Source organism: Aotus nancymaae, unplaced genomic scaffold (genome assembly GCF_030222135.1).
Source record: "Aotus nancymaae isolate 86718 unplaced genomic scaffold, 86718_ANA_hifiasm-v0.15.2.pri h1tg000016l, whole genome shotgun sequence".
Classification (NCBI taxonomy): domain Eukaryota; kingdom Metazoa; phylum Chordata; class Mammalia; order Primates; family Aotidae; genus Aotus; species Aotus nancymaae.
In genome coordinates, this window is record NW_026988428.1 from 33,909,830 (window position 1) to 33,926,753 (window position 16,924).

The 16,924-nt window shown below is 47.5% G+C and overlaps 1 protein-coding gene across 2 annotated transcripts; it reads left to right on the forward strand.

Moving 5' to 3' along the window:
- Positions 1–1,129: 1,129 nt before the first annotated feature.
- Positions 1,130–15,136, forward strand: SMARCD1 (SWI/SNF related, matrix associated, actin dependent regulator of chromatin, subfamily d, member 1). 2 transcript variants are annotated; one of them, XM_012441313.2, is made up of 13 exons: positions 1,130–1,334; positions 1,932–2,119; positions 2,402–2,444; positions 2,536–2,658; positions 3,143–3,265; positions 4,315–4,431; positions 5,698–5,799; positions 6,059–6,220; positions 6,313–6,410; positions 8,743–8,878; positions 10,844–10,966; positions 13,121–13,222; positions 13,354–15,136. In XM_012441313.2, the coding sequence occupies exons 1-13, from the start codon at positions 1,158–1,160 to the stop codon at positions 13,405–13,407; spliced, it is 1,548 nt and encodes a 515-aa protein (XP_012296736.1). In that variant the 5' UTR covers positions 1,130–1,157; the 3' UTR covers positions 13,408–15,136. The 2 variants fall into 2 exon arrangements, with proteins under 2 accessions (XP_012296736.1, XP_012296737.2); XM_012441314.2 differs by lacking the exon at positions 3,143–3,265 and having other exon boundaries at positions 1,236–1,334.
- Positions 15,137–16,924: the final 1,788 nt, after the last annotated feature.

Genomic DNA, 16,924 nt, shown 5'->3' on the forward strand with positions numbered 1-16,924 from the left:
AAGATAAACTGGAACTTATTATAAAATCTGAGAGCAGGCTGGCACGGTGGCTCACACCTGTAATCCCTGCCCTTTGGGAGGTTGAGGTGGGCAGATCACTTGAGGTCAGGAGTTCGAGACCAGCCTGCAAAACATAGCGAAACTATTTTTTAATATTCAAAAAAACAATCTGAGACCAAGCACAATAACTCACACCTGTAATTCCAGGATCTGGGGAGGCTGAGGCAAGCGGATCATTTGAGCATAGGAGTTCGAGACCAACCTGGGCAACATGGAGAAACCCCATCTCTACCAAAATACAAAACAGCCTGGCATGGTGCACCACCATGGTGCCTGTGGTCCCAGCTAGCTACTCCAGAGGCTGAGGTGGGAGGATCACTTGAGCCCGGGAGGCGGAGATTTCAGTGAGCTGAGATCGCATTACTGTACTCCAGCTTGGGCAACAGAGAGAGACGTCATCTAAAAATAATAATAAAATAATCTGGAAGCAGGTTAGGCCAGAGACAAAGTTAGGTTGAAGTTCCCACATGAGGTAATTATTGAGGCACTTTATCTGTGGAATGAGTCCCCTTATGAGCAAGGAGATCTGGAATCTTGGCTTCGGCTTTACCGCTAACTTGCTGGTTGACCTTTGCCAAGTCATTCACCTTCTGTGAATTCAGCTTTCCCATTTGTAAAATGGAATAAACTGTGCGCTTCCCTCCTCAGCCCCTGACAGTTATAGCAGTAAGAAAATGAAACGAAAAGCAATCAAAGCGTTTTGGAAAGTTAATGCCATGCGTCAAGAAGAAGCTATTACTCCAAGCCCCTCTTCATCAGAGGGCTAGAGTCAGGGCAGGGTTGAGACGGGCTGAGGCTGTGGTCCCCCTTTCCAGGTCCTTGTCTTCCTCCCGTCGGCCTGGGGGCGCCCGCTCACGGGGCTTTTCTATCCCAGAGCTCTTCTCTATGGTTTTCCCTCCCGGACCGTGAAGGCGGGAGGGCGTGGCTAGCACGCCTTTTCCGCTAGTCGCCCCCCTCTAGCCCACAGTCTCGCTGCCCTGAGCCTCCCGTGCCGGCCGGCCGGCCGGGGAAACAGGCAGGAGCTCGGGGGGCGCGCGGGGGGCGGGGGGAGTTCCGGTTCCGGTTCTTTGTGCAGCTGCATCGGCGGCTCCGGGAAGATGGCGGCCCGGGCGGGTTTCCAGTCTGTGGCTCCCAGCGGCGGCGCCGGAGCCTCAGGAGGAGCGGGCGCGGCTGCTGCCTTGGGCCCGGGCGGAACTCCTGGGCCTCCAGTGCGAATGGGCCCGGCTCCGGGTCAAGGGCTGTACCGCTCCCCGATGCCTGGAGCGGCCTATCCGGTGAGTGGGGCAGGAGGAGGGGCGCGCGGGCCGGGGGCGGGGCCGAGCGGGACCTGGGAGTGACAGGGGTCGGGGAAGAAGTAGGAGGGACTCCCTTGGGAGGGGTTCGGGCTCTGGGTGGGGGTTGAGGGAGGCAGTTAGCGTCCCCACCTGCTCCTAGGGGCATTGTTTCCCTGGGGAGTCGGTGGAGAACCAGGGTGGGTGAAGTGGGTCCGGGATACCATTACGAGGGCCGGAGTGCAAAGGGGCTTGAGCAGCTCCATCCAGTGATTAGAGGAACACAGATGTAGCTGGCAAATTGAGGTCAGCTTCTAAAGAGATGGTAGTTAGCAGAGTAAATGTGGAATTCGAGATGTCCGATGTGTCCGATCCAAAATAAGACTGAGGAGAATTTCAATATAATCTGACTCTCTCTTAGCTTTTGGACCCCATTTTTCTATGGAGTCACTACTGGAGCAAAGGGTTCTCCTCTCATTGTCCTCCATTCCATCCCTAAACCTTACTTCATTCAAATAATTCAGGCATCCCCTGCTTTTCTGTCTTGGTGGGGTTTAGCAGGTGAAACCATGACATCTCTGGGTCCTTTCCCCTCTGTAGAGACCAGGTATGCTGCCAGGCAGCCGAATGACACCTCAGGGACCTTCCATGGGACCTCCTGGCTATGGGGGGAACCCTTCAGTCCGACCTGGCCTGGCCCAGTCAGGGATGGACCAGTCCCGCAAGAGACCTGCCCCTCAGCAGATCCAGCAGGTCCAGCAGCAGGCGGTCCAAAATCGAAACCACAAGTAAGATGATCCTAGGGCAGAGGGAGGGAGGGAGGAGGCCTGGGAGGACACAGGTGGTGGGAGTACCTGAACCAAGAAGTGGTGGTGCTTTGTCAGCGATGGTCCTACAGGACTGATCCTTGAGAATGCTTGGTGGTGGTGATGGTGGTGGTGGTGGTGGTTCTTTGATTTGAGAGAAGCTTTGCAATCCCTTCGCATTACTATAAATGGACATGCTGACAGCTTATTTTCACATTCTGACTAGTTCTGTCTCAACCTGATAATGGTATGTATTCCCAACAGTGCAAAGAAAAAGAAGATGGCTGACAAAATTCTACCTCAAAGGGTGAGTCCAGGCTATAGGTCTTCTGGAAAGTGTGGTGAGTTTGAGTATAGAGATGATCATCCTAGATCACATTAATTTTTCTGTTCCTAAGATTCGTGAACTGGTACCAGAATCCCAGGCCTACATGGATCTCTTGGCTTTTGAAAGGAAACTGGACCAGACTATCATGAGGAAACGGCTAGATATCCAAGAGGCCTTGAAACGTCCTATCAAGGTAACACAGGAAAGCACTAGGCAGAGAGCCAAAGGAGAGGACCCAGGAGCCTTCAGCAGGCTTAGCATGAGAAATCAAAGGCACAGCACAACTCTCCTTGGCATTTAAATTGCATCTCTCCCTTCCGCCTACAAACTGAGAATTACATTAGGAGGATAAGAACAGAATGGCAAAGGGGGAGGGGCTCTTGATGTCTCTTGCACTAGAAATATACCCTTGTCCATGTTTTTGCTATAACTGCTCTGCTACCTTGGGAACCTGGCACCTTGCATGACTTTGTCCACCTGGCATCCCACTGTATACAGTTGTACTTAGGCTGATGGCTAGTACTCCTCTTCTAAATGGAATCTTTATCCATCCATCCAAGGGACTGGGTAGACAGTAAGCCAGTCTATTAGGAGTAATTTTGGGGTTTGGGGAGACCCTTGTCTTCAACATCAGACCACTGAAGCCCCACGATCAATCCTGTTTCTGCCTTCCTCAGCAAAAACGGAAGCTGCGAATTTTCATTTCTAACACTTTCAATCCGGCTAAGTCAGATGCCGAGGATGGGGAAGGGACGGTGGCTTCCTGGGAGCTTCGGGTAGAAGGACGGCTCCTGGAGGATGTGAGTTCAAGGTCCATCATGGTTGGCATCTAGGGTGGGAGCTGCTGGGAATGAACAGTGTTGTCTGGTCAGCAGGAAGCTTAACTGGTGCTCACAGCTCCTTTTGGGAGCAGTAGGGAGAGGGATGCTCTGTTCCCTGCACAAAAGACAATAGTCCTTTGTGTTTTGCCCCCACACCTTTGGCCCTCACTGGTATCATTTGGAGAACCTTATTGTCCTGGGATCTGACTTGTTGTTTACCTTCCTCTTGGTGCTGCTGGCTGTTGGATTTAGCCATATTTGTAGATTATTTAGGTTTTTTTTGTTTTTTATTTTTGATCAAGTGAGTTTGCACTCAATTTGAGGCCATGTTTCCTCTCTGAGTCCTTGTGGTATCTCCATCTTCCCAGCTTTCATTGGAGACACCCTGCAGTTTAAGTGGGATAGATTTCTCTGACAGGCTCTTTGTTGCTTCCTGGGGAGCATCAGCTGACAGGTGATAGCCCCCAAACTTCCCACCCCAGAAGCTCCTCGGGGAAGCTCACCTTTCTCTCATTCCCTTACATTCTCTGGCTCTATTTTTAGCTGCTCACAGGCAAGCTAATTGGAATGCACTTTTGCAGGAGATCCAGGGCTCAGTGTCAGAACCTCCTTCTCTATATAGGTCTGGTCCATCTGCTGGTGGTGTCATTCTGTCCAAATAAAGCTGTTTTTGTTCTGACTGCTTATTGCCTGTGATTCATTTCCCCTCTAGAATCAGACTTTTCCCTGCTCAAACTCGCTTAGTTATGTGTAATGGTTTGCTTAACTTGCCTCATTTCCCTTGGGCAAATGAGGTGGGGTGAAACAGTGACCCTGTAGGTGTTCTAGGCTGCTTCTTCAGGGTTCTGTTGCTACCATGACTGGTTTAATACCTGCAGATGCCTCCTTTGCCTGTCTCTCCTAAGAGATATTCAGAAGATATTTTAAAGTTTTTTCCCATTGCTCTTGGGGTTCCTTTTTCATAGGATTTTGTCTTGGGAAGTTTCTTCTGGCTGTTTCTAACATGATTTTTCTTTTTTCTCCTCTAGTCAGCCTTGTCCAAATATGATGCCACTAAACAAAAGAGGAAGTTCTCTTCTTTTTTTAAGTCCTTGGTGATTGAACTGGACAAAGACTTGTATGGGCCAGACAACCATCTGGTAGAAGTGAGTAGTTCTGCCTTCTGGGCTTTGACTCTGATTGGAGGATGATGGACTTGGGAGCCATATTTGAATGTCTAAGAACGGGAGATAGAAAGTAGTCACTTTGGGTGTACACAGTACTACTCCAGGTATACAGTTTGCACATTGACCTCTAGGTGGCACTAGCATGTTTAGTTAGGACCAAGGGCTCTTGTAATCTAACTTGTCTCATCTTTTAATGTTACTATCCTGGTCACTGCCGCCTCTTTCAAGGGAAATTCTACTGGTGGCCTCTTGTACATGCCAGGCCATCTCTGCATCTTGCTTGCTAATGATGGTGATACGTAGTTATCCATGCACCAATCATACTTTTTCCTGGTAGCAGTTGCTGTAATTAGAGGGATTGACTGATAGGGTACTAGTACTTGCCAGGGTCACCATCAGGAACTTCCTCTTGGTCTCTGCTCCGTTTAGATTTACATTCCAATTCACCAAAAATCCTTTATTAAGATGTCTCATGGCACACCGTTTTGAGGCCCATGTTAGCAACAGTAGTCTTTGGGATACAGGCAAAACCAGAATGATAGTCCAGCCAGCACTCCAAGTGAACTTAACCAGCTCCTTTCTTTGCCAGTGTAGCTGCAGCCCCTTAACCTCAACCACTAAGAGACATAGGAAGGTCTTTATTACCACCTAATAAGGGAAGTAAGTCATAGAATCAATAGAAATTTGTAAATATATTTAACTTAATTTTATAGCAATAGAGTATAGTGGTTAAGAATGTGGACTGTAGAATCAGACACACCAGAGCTCAGATTGCAGCTCCACCACTTATTGGCTGTTTGACCTAAGCAAGTTACTTTATTCTGCTGAGCGTTAGTTTTCTCATCTGTAAAATAGGTATAAGTGTGCCTGTCTTGTATAGATGTTTGGAAAGTGATAATCCAGGTAAATGTCTTAGAATATTCTTGCACATGGTACTCAGTAAATGATAGTTATGTTATGTTAACTGTTCACATGTGTATTAGCCATTTTGTGGATAAAATTATCACTGGACATTCAGGCTTATTTAAATGTAGCCACAAACAGAATTAAAAGGTTCATCTACTTATACACAGACAGTAATCCCAAAGCCATATGCAGTTTTTAAAAATGCCTCATGCTATTGCTATTACTCTTCTCCAGTAGCCTCAATAATCAAAGTTGAATATTCAGTCATTACAGAAGCTCTTCCCTCCCACCCCAGCTCTTCCTCTGGGAGAGCACCCCCTGACATCTTCCTCTCTGTAGTGGCACAGGACCGCCACTACCCAGGAGACCGATGGCTTTCAGGTGAAGCGACCGGGAGACGTGAATGTACGGTGTACTGTCCTACTGATGCTGGATTACCAGGTATTCTGTGGTGGTGTGAGGGGGGTCCAGCTTTCATAGCCACATCCAGTCAGCAGTCTCCCCTTAAAGGGTTTATGTCTAGTTGTGAATAATTTGCCACTTTGGCATAGAGATAAGAGTCTTAGTGATCTCTGAGTTCTTTCTAGAATTTTTCTGTCCCAGAGAAAGCTCTACATTGTTTGTTGAATAGCTTGAATGTATTACTGCATATGGACCCAGCTAACTAGCTTCATACCCTATACCCTTTGGTTCCCTGCAGCCTCCCCAGTTTAAATTAGACCCCCGCCTAGCTCGGCTTCTGGGCATCCACACCCAGACTCGTCCAGTGATCATCCAAGCACTGTGGCAATATATTAAGACACATAAGCTCCAGGATCCTCATGAGCGGGAGTTTGTCATCTGTGACAAGTACCTGCAGCAGGTAAGTAATGGATCCATTGTTTTACTAGAATCCATTAGACTACTAGTTACACTCAAAATGCTAACCTCAGGTGCTTCTGCCCTTTGCTACAGATCTTTGAGTCTCAACGTATGAAGTTTTCAGAGATCCCTCAGCGGCTCCATGCCTTGCTTATGCCACCAGAACCTATCATCATTAATCATGTCATCAGGTAGGCCTGTGTGTGAGAGGCAGTGCTGTGCTGGAGCTGCCGTCTACCAACTTGCACAAGCCAGTTGTCAAATTTTCAGGAATTTTGCAAACAGGTTGTTAAACAAAGCTGTTATTTACAATTAAATTACATAAACTTATAATTAAATATATTAGACTAAAAGTGGGTAACATATACTCAAAATGTATTACTTCCTCATTATTACATTTTATTGTATTTGTGCTCTTGAGGTTATTTTTGCCTATTGTATTTGCCTGTTATATTTGCCTATTTTTATCTGGTGGAAATATGATATAATGTGTTTATCTGTTATCGCACATCTCTTCCCAACTCTGAACAGTAATGTGATGTTGGTAGCTTGAAATCAGAATATTTAAGCCCCAGAGATCAGCAAATGCCACACACCCAGGCTCTTCTTCCTGCCCTCCTTTGGAAGATCAGTTGTTAAACATTTACCAGGTCTTCACTGATAGAAGGGCTCAGGGCCCATCTTTTCTCTGGATGGTTCAGCATTCAAGTCTGAGCCTCCAATTACATTACTTCTATTCACTCTTTTGTTTAGAAGATGGAGAGGAAGGCACCTCTAGGCAGATAGGGAGTGAAAAAAAGTCATTTCTTCTCAAAGCAGCATGTCTCTGTAGTTGGATATAGTCTCCTTGCCTTCCTTCCTTTACTCAATATTAATTCCAGTAAGGGTTTGTTTTTTTTTTCTTTTGACCCTGAACCTCCAAGATGATAGAGAGGAAGATTAAAAAAAAAAGATAAGACCCTGAACCATCACTAGTAGTAACTCCTCAACCTATAAATTAGGTCAGTAGAAGTTAGTCTGTCCTGTATTCCTATGCTTAAAGTTAGACCACTTTAAATTTTGTGTTTGACTTTCATTCTGGGGTCAATTTTAGTTTAAAAGGGAGAAAGCCAGGCACAGTAGCATGTTCCTTGTAGACCCAGCTACTCCAGAGGCTGAAGTGGGTGGATTGCTTGAGCCCCAGAGTTTGAATCCAGCCTGGGCAAAGTAGCAAAATCCTGTCTCTGACACAATGAAAACAGGTTTGTTTGTTTAAATATAAAGACTCTCACTCTGTCACCCAGGCTGGAGTGCAGTGGCACGATCTTGGCTCACTGCAACCGTTGCCTCTTAGGTACAAGCGATTCTCGTGTAAGTAGTTGTAATTACAGGCATGTGCCACCATGCTGGCAAATTTTGTATTTTTAGTAGAGATGGGGTTTCACCATGTTGGTCACGCTGGTCTTGAACTCCTGGCCTTGAGTGATCTGCCTGCGTTGGCCTCCTACAGTGCTGGGATTATAGGCATGAGCCACCACACCTAGCCAAAAAAGTTTTAAAAATTACTATTTTTTTTTTTTTTGAGACAGAGTCTCTCTCTTGCCCAGGCTGGAATGCAGTGGTGTAATCACGACTCACTGCATCCTCAACCTCCTGAGCTCAAGTGATCCTCCCACCTCAACCTCCTGAGTAGTTGGGACCACAGGTGTGTGCCACCATGCCCAGGAATTATTTTGAAATGTTTTGTAGAACCAGGGGTCTTACTGTGTGGTGTAGGCTCGTCTTGAACTCATGGGCTTAAGCAGTCCTCTCACCTCAGCCTCCCAAAGTGTTAGGATTACACGCCTGAGCCACCATGGCCCACTAAAAAAAAATTTTTTTTTTAGATAGTCTTACTCTGTCACCCAGGCTGGAATGTAGTGGCACGAACTTGGCTCCCTACCCTCTGCCTCCCAGGTTCAAGAGAGTCTCCTGTGTCAGCTTCCCGAGTAGCTGGGACTACAGGTGCGAGCTACCACACCTGGCTAATTTTTTAGTAGAGAAGGGGTTTCACCATGTTGGCCAGGCTGGTCTCGGACTCCTGACCTCAGGTGATCACCCATCTCGGCCTCCCAAAGTGCTGGGCTTACAGGCGTGAGCCACCACGCCTGGCTGCCAAAATTTTTTTTAAAGGGAGAAAGATAGCAGCGATTTCCTGCTATGGTAGTGATTTCCTCTAAAGAGGAAGGAAACACTTTTCACTGGATACCTTTTGTACTGCTTGAATGTTTACCATTGACTTTTTAAAGAAATCAACTCTATTGAAGTATAATTTATATATAACAAATTATACCAATTGAAAGTGTGGTTTGAAGACTTTGATAGATGTGTATGCCACATAGCTGCCACAATAAACATTTCTGTTACACCCAAAAGTTGGAGTTAGCCCCCTTTTGCAGTTAGCCACCTTTCTCTTCATCCTGGGCCTTCTTTTTGACCCTGTGTAATTAGGTCTTAGGGGGCAAGGACAAGCTCTTTACCAAGCCCTTTTGGTTTCCTGTCTAGTGTTGACCCGAATGACCAGAAAAAGACAGCTTGTTATGACATTGATGTTGAAGTGGATGACACCTTGAAGACCCAGATGAATTCTTTTCTGCTGTCCACTGCCAGCCAACAGGAGATCGCTACTCTAGACAACAAGGTAGGGGTCTGTGCCCTCGATAGTTGGGTACCACCAACCCCCATCACAGTTTCAAGGCCTCCTTTTGATTCTTAGTATTCATTCAAAATATGGTGATACCCAGTATATGTCAGGTACTGTGCTTGGTACTGGTTTGAGCCAGACTCAAATGAATTCTGATTCTGGGGATACTCTTAATAGCACTGAGCATCGGTTTCTGATTTGTAGAATAGAGACCATAGTACCTATTTTTTTTTCCCAGAAGGAATCTCGCTCTGTTGCCTAGGCTGGAGTGCAGTGGTGCAATCCCGCCTCACTGGAACCTCCACTCCCTGGGTTCAAATGATTGTCCCACCTCAGCCTCCCAAGTATTTGGGATTACGGGCACCCACCACCACACCCAGCTAATTTTTGTATTTTTGTAGAGACGGGGTTTCACCATGTTGGCCAGGCTGGTCTCCAACTCCTGACCTCAAATGATCTGCCCACCTCAGCCTCCCAAAGTACTGGTATTATAGGCATGAGCCATAGTACCTATTTTAAGCCCAGCCCATAGTACCTATTTTAATCAGGTTGCTATGATGATTAAATGAGGAATTGTATGTAAAGACATGAGTCCGTATCTGGCACACAAGAACAACAAGTGGTAACTCCTGCTACTATTATTGTTATCGTTATTATTAGACACAGTTCTTGCAAATAAAGCCAACAGTTCTTTGGAAACACGAAGGAGAAAGGGAGGCTTTCCTGGAAGAGTTGATGTCTCAACTAAATCTTGAAGGACAAAGTGGGTGTTAATGAAAGGGCAAAAAGGATAGTGGTGTTAGGGGGGGTATAGGAGGCAGAAGACATTCCAGAAAGAGGAAATAGGGCACGTAAAGGTCCACAGAGGAGAGAGAGCGCCTGGTGTCTTCAAGAAATACAGGCTGTTTAGTGTGCTAGAGGCAGCATAGGGTGCCAGGGACAGGATGCTTTGGGAAGACAAGCTAGATAGAGAGCCAGATACCTAGTCATGAAGAAGCTTTGATTCAGAGAAAACTGGTTTATGTTTTATCCTGACGACTGTGTATGGCAGCTGGTTGAGAGATCATTACCAGTGGAGGGACTGATGCTATTTGTATGTAGAATGATCATTGGAGGAAGGTGGAGAATAATTTGTCAGAGGGCAGGGCTGGAGGCAGGAAGCCCAGTTAGGAGACTGGTGCAGTAATCCATATGAGATGTGTTGAGGCCCCAAATTTACAGTCCCGACAGTGAGCATGGAGGTAAGTAGATAGATTTGAGAGATGTCAAAGTGGAATTGAAGGAATTTGGCCACTGGTTGGATTAGAGTGAGGGGTGAGGGAGAAGGAACTGTTAGGATGACTCCCAGGTCTCTAGCTTGGGTAGACGGTAGTATTAGCTATGACTGGGAAGAGGGGAGGAGGAGCAGGTATTGGAGAAAGGGTAGTGAATTTAGTTTTAGAGATGTCAAGTTTAAGCAGTTGGATTAGTTGGAATTTATAAAATGGACTCTGGGCTGTAGACTGGGGATTCATTACCCTGTCATTGGTAATGGAAGACATACAAGTCAAAGAAATTACCGAGAGGAGTATGTAGAATGAGAAGAGACTTGAAAACAAAACCCAGAGATGCGAGCTTTTGAGGCAGTCCCATATGCCAGTCCTTTTCTTCCTGAGAGCACTTTTGGACTTACTTGTGCTGTGGAATAAGTATTCATCGTGTAGCCTTGCTCATGGTGGGCATTGAGGAGACCTAAAGGAAAACTTTCCATGCAAGGGGATACAGAGAGACAGAGACGAGGGCAAATTACCTGCTGAAAGAATGCCAAGGGTCGGAGCAGTTGGAGCTCTGTATGGTGGTGCCAGCTCTGGGCAGCACTGTGCCTAGGTTGGGAGTGGCATGTGGAGTTGTCAGGTACCACCTGCTATTTAACTTCTCATTTTTCTAGTTTGAAAATGGTACGAGCTGCGTTTTTCCTTTCAGATCCATGAGACAATAGAAACCATCAACCAACTGAAGACTCAGCGGGAGTTCATGCTGAGCTTTGCCAGAGACCCTCAGGGTTTCATCAATGACTGGCTTCAGTCCCAGTGCAGGGACCTCAAGGTAAAGAACCTAGGAGAGCCTGGCTAACACGGTGAAACCCTGTCTCCGCTAAAAATACAAAAAATTAGCCAGGCGTGGTGGCATGCGCCTGTAGTCCCAGCTACTCGGGAGGCTGAAGCAGGAGAATCGTTTGAATCTGGGAGGCGGAGTATGTCTCAAAACAAACAACAAAACAAAACAAAACTAGGAGAGGTCTAAAGGGACTTAGGTCAGTGAGGCACACAGCTGCTTTTTATATGTAGCAGCTGGTAGGAGAGCCAGAGTAAGGAATGAGGGGCCAGATTTTTCTTTAGCACGTTCCAGGGTCCATTTTGCAATTAAGTAGGGAAATGGGGGCAGAGCCATCAAGTGTTAATTTAGTACGTACTTTGTCACTCTGCTTCATCTTGTCAGGGATACAGAGTGGAAGACCTGATCTCTGCTTTCAAAGCAGCGTACATTCTGTCTGAAGAAACTAGGCTAGTATGGCTGGGCGTGGTGGCTCACGCCTGTAACCTCACTTTGCGAGGCCGAGGCTGACGGATCACTTGAGGTGTCAGGAGTTTGAGACCAGCCTGTCCAACATGGTGAAACCCCATCTCCACTAAAAATACAAAAATTTAGTAGGCATGGTGGTGCATGCCTGTAAACCCAGCTACTTGTGAGGCTAAGACAGGAGAATTGCTTCAACCCGGGAGGCAGAGGTTGCAGTGAGCTGAGATCGTGCCACTGCAATCCAGCCTGGGTGACAGAGCAAGACTCCATCTCAAAAAAAAGAAACTAGGTGGCTGGGCATGGTGGCTCACTCCTGTAATCCCAGCACTTTGGGAGGCCGAGGCGAGTGGATCACCTGAGGTAGAGAGTTTGAGAACAGCCTGGCCAACATGGTGAAACCCCATCTGTACTAAAAATACAAAATTAGCTGGGTGAAGTGGCAGGTGCCTGTAATCCCAGCTACTCAGGAGGCTGAGGCAGGAGAATCACTTGAACCAGGGAGACGGAGGTTGCAGTGAGCTGAGATCGTGCCATTGCACTCCAGCCTAGGCAACAAGAGGGAAACTCCATCTCAAAAAAAAAAAAAAAAGAAACTAGTATGATAAAAAGTAGTAAACCATATAAGACATTATCAGTGGAGGGACTGATAATGGCTGGGCACAGTGGCTCATGCCTGTAATCCCAGCACTTTAGGAGGCTGAGGAAGGCAAATGACCTGAAATCAGGAGTTTGAGACCAGCCTGACCAATGTGGTGAAACCCCATCTCTACTAAAATACAAAAATCCGCTGGGCGTGGTGGCATTTGCCTGTAATCCCAGCTACCTGGGAGGCAGAGGCTGCAGTGAACTGAGATTGTGCCACTTGGACTCCAGCCTGGCTGACAAGAGTGAGACTCTGTCTCAAAAAAAAGACATTATCAGACTGACCAGGACCAATAAGATAATTCAGAGAAGGGAGATAGCAAGGCTGGAATCTCTAAGGCTTCATGGAAAATTTGGGATTTGAAGACATTTCCCAGATAGGGAAGCACAGTAAGCTCAGGCAGTAAGATAGGAATGGGCACAAAGTGTATACCCATCAGTTCTCACCCCTCCTGTGACTAGTCAGACGGAGCAGAGGAGCAAGGGAAAGGGGGTGCCAGGAAAGATCTCAGAACAAGGCAGCAACTTGCTGATTGTAGGAGTGACTGGCTGTTGTATCATTTTGCTGAGGCTGCTGTAGCAAACTACCATAAACTGGGCAGCTTAAACAACAGGCTTGTCTCACATTTGTGGAGGCTGGAAGTCCAAAATCAGTGTGGGCAGCGCTGCTTCTTTCTGCGAGCTGGGAGGGAGACTCTGTTCTGTGCATGTCTCAACTTCTCGTACCTCAGGCGTTCCTTGGTTTGTAGGTGGTGGTCTCCTTGTGACTTCGTGTTGTCTCTTCTTCTGTACGTGTCTGTCCAAATTTCCCCTCCTTATAAGGGGACCAGTCATATTGGATTAGGGCCCACCCTAATGACCTCATGTTAACTTGATCATCTGCAGAGACCCTATACAAATAAGGTCACATTCACAGGTACTAGGGGGTTAGGACTTCAGCATTTTTTGGGGGGATACAATTTACGCAATAATGGGTGTGAAGGAAAGAAACAAGCCTTTTCTCTCTCTTCCCCCACCGTGCATCTCCATTTCCCTCAGACAATGACTGATGTGGTGGGTAACCCAGAGGAGGAGCGCCGAGCTGAGTTCTACTTCCAGCCCTGGGCTCAGGAGGCCGTATGCCGGTATTTCTACTCCAAGGTAAGTACCGGAGGTGCACGGGGGAAATTGACAAAAGACACGGGGTCTTCACCCCTGATGGGGGTCAGTAGTGTTAAATACCAACTTCTGGTTTGTCTCATCTTCCACTCCCTTCACTATTTTCTCCTTAGGTTCAGCAGAGACGACAAGAATTAGAGCAAGCCCTGGGAATCCGGAATACATAGGGCCTCTCCCACAGCCCTGATTCGGCTGCACCGATTCTTGATTTGGGCCCTGTGCTGCCTGCCTCATAGCACCTGCCTTGGTCTTGCTTGGGGCGTTCCAGGGGATGCTGTTGGTTCAAGGACAACATCAGAATGAAGAGGGTCTCACATTTCTGTCTCATAAGACACCTTTTATCCTCTTCTCTCACCCCATCCCTTCCTACCCCCAGCTTCCCTTTGCCCCACAAAGTTCCCATGTGCCTCTATCCTCCCCTGGTCTACATAAGACCTCTAGATAGTGTTAGAGAGAGAACCTGTAGTGGTAATGAGTGCTCAGAATGGATTGGGCCTAAGGCCAGGTGGTCTTTGAGGGGACCAGCTACACTGATCCTGCCCTTCAGAGACCCAGGAGTTGGGAGTTTTAGCCCCTTCTCCAAGACTCAGGCCTGGGGGCACTCTAAGCTAGTTGATCTTGACTCTCCTGGTAACAGAATCCAATTTCCTTCCTTCCCTCCACAGGTTTGGAGCAAACTCTCCCTTCACTTGTTGCCCTGTAGCACTAAAGAAACCCTGGTTCTTGGGCTCCACGGGGCCCCAGGTCAGTCCCCAGCCCTCTGGGTTGGCCTGCTCTCTCAGTGCTTTTCTCACTCCTTAGTTGGGGTCCACATCAGTATTGGAGTTTGTTCTTTAACTTTCGCTCCCTCCCAGACACTCCCTGTGACTGTCCTTTGTGATTCCCTCAGATCTGCCCTAACCCCAGGCATTTGGGTGGGGGAATCTTGCCTTTCCCTTTCAGAGCCCCAGAGTTCTCATCTGGGGAACTGTCACTGCCAGCAGAGGCTGTTCCTTCCTGCTGTTGTTTGGAGATGTGACTCATTCATTCACTCCATCCTGTCTCCCCATCCCTTAATGGAGAAACAGGCCTAAAACCAAACGGGTAAAAAGCCCTGGGCCATCCCTGTCTTCCTGTCCCTTGCCTGCCCAGTTGACACCTACTGGTGACTTAGGGCACTGAGGAGTGAAAGCGCCTAGGGCTGGAGAATAGCGCTGAGTTGGGTTTGTGACTCTTCCCTCTCCCTGCCTCACAGGATTGTGACTCCCCAGCCCCCGCCCTCAAAGCTTCAGACCCCTCAGGTAGCAGCAGGACCTTGTGATCTTGGCCCCTTGGAACTGAGATGGTTTTTGCATCTTTCCAGGAGAGCCTTACATTCTTCCAGGTTGTATCACCCCCGAGTTAGCATATCCCAGGCTCGCAGACTCAACACAGCAAGGGTGGGAGACAGCTGGGCACAGAGGGGGAATTCCGTTCAGCATGGGCTCTAAACCCACAGAACTGACAAAGCCCCTGCTTCCCCACCCCCTCCTCAGGCTCCTGCGAGCACACCCCCACCCCCAAATCCCTGCCTGTTCTACACTGGGGACAGCAGAATTTTCTTCCCATCTTCCCCTTCCCACCATTTTCCATCCCTTGAAAGGTTGACACTGGACAACCTTGGGGCCGCTGAGCCCTGGCCTGCCTCCTGGCTGGAACCATGAGAAGGAAGCTCAGTACTTCCACAGTGTCCCTGTTGAGAACTGTTTTTATTAACTGAATTATTATGTTTTTTTCATGGACCAAAATTTTTTTTGTACTGTCCCCTTATTGATGTTACCCAATTTTAATAAAAGAATCTTCTGAAGGATGAGTCCCCCTACCTGCTGTGAGAGAGCTCTTCCCTGAGCTCTTCTTCCTTCAGTACCATTAGCCATGCTCATAGTGTTTGTTCATTTTATTTGACATATATTTATTGAGCACCTGCTATGTGCTAGTTGTGATGCTAGACATGAGAGGTACAGTGGCAAATGAGATTTCTACTTTTGTGGACCTCAGGGTCTTAGAGATTGCTCTGTCTGCCCCAGTGGTCCAAGCAGGCTAGTTGCTAGTTGGGATTATTGGGCTTCACCACTGGATCTTAGAGCCCTTCCCCAACTTTCCTTGTTAGGCAGGTACTAACAGGTCAGTAGCAGTCATCTTCCCCCTTGTCCATCTGAGCTCCTCAGGGCACTTGCTGGCTGGAGTGAGCTTTGGATGCCTGTGATCCCTTAGGTTTGACGAACCTGAGCCTCCTTTGGAGGAGTTTCACTTCACCCCCAGGGCTTCTCTCTAGATATGGGCAGGACCTGGATGACCAAAGACATTTTTGCTTTTTGTGCTGGCTGCTCTTTAAGGTTCCACTTTCATGGTTCGGGTAGGAGTTCAGTTCTTAAGAGCAGCATGGAAGTTCTGTGTTGTCATCCTCCTACTGTAGACAACCAACCCCTCCTTGGCAGAGTTGGGAAGACAGCTCAGGAGGGATTCCCATTAACAATCACTTGAAACTCTCCTGCAATTCTTCCTGCTTCCCACTTGGGGGCTCATGACTTTTTTCCTTCGCCATTATCGGAGAGTGGGGTTTGGAATACAGGATGAGTGCAACCACTTTCCAAAGTTGTAGTTTAAAATTATCCTTTGCCTCTTTGGATGAGAACATTCTAATATTGCCTGTTCAATATATGTAATCAAACCCACCAAAAAATCTGACCACTGTTCCTACTGTGGAACTTGGGGTTTTATCAGACTTGAGAAGGGGAAGCAGAGAGTAGTGGTTGGGCCGATAACTAGGAGTGGAGAAAATTGATGTCAAGGACATTGAAATGGCATCTGTTTTTACCCAGGCTAATTACATGTGTAATGAATGGCTGATGACCCATTATTAATTTCAAGCAAATAATCTATAGTTTGCTCTTGGGAAAAGAGCTCTAGTGATACAGATAACTTCCTGTGACAAGCCAATTCTGAATCTCTGCACCCTCTTTATTCCCATGTAAATGAGCACATTCTTCGTCTCCACACTACCTAAAATGATTGTAGGAGCAAAATGAGAGAGGGAAGCATTTAGGCAAAAACAAGGGGGTTATTTTATGCATAAACATCCATTCTTTGGGGCTCCCGTCATTTGTGCCAGGGACAGAAGCATCCTTTCTCTTCCATCACCCGTAATCAGTGCTCCCAGCTGGCAGCCTGGCACTGGAGCCTTCATCTCAGTGCCAGTGCAATAAAGGAGTGGTCTATAGGAGGCTGTTTCTGTATTAGGCACTGTGCTACGCTAAACAGCCAACTACTGATTTCATGTCCGTTTCCCTATGGGAACCCACTGGCCATGGAAGGAGAATATGGTTGGCTTTTCCTGGGCGGTCCCTGGAACTTAGCCATTTCTCCCCAGTCTTGACCTCCTGCCCACTTACCCTTACCCATGGGTTGCACACAAACTCCCCTCTAGCCCAGTGCTTGTTACCAGTTGCTAACCAGCAACAGCCCAGGAGGATGGCAACACCCACCTAGCTATCTGCCAACCCACGAGGTCAGCACGTGAGCACACAGTGCTGTCTGCCTTCTAGGCCAAGGTGCACAGTGTTGGGAACCTCTTGTTCCACTCTCCAGATTAGCCTGGAAACCAGAGCTTCCTTTGTCTTAGTCAAACAGATGGCTGTGGGCGGTGCAGAGCTCTGAACAGCTGAG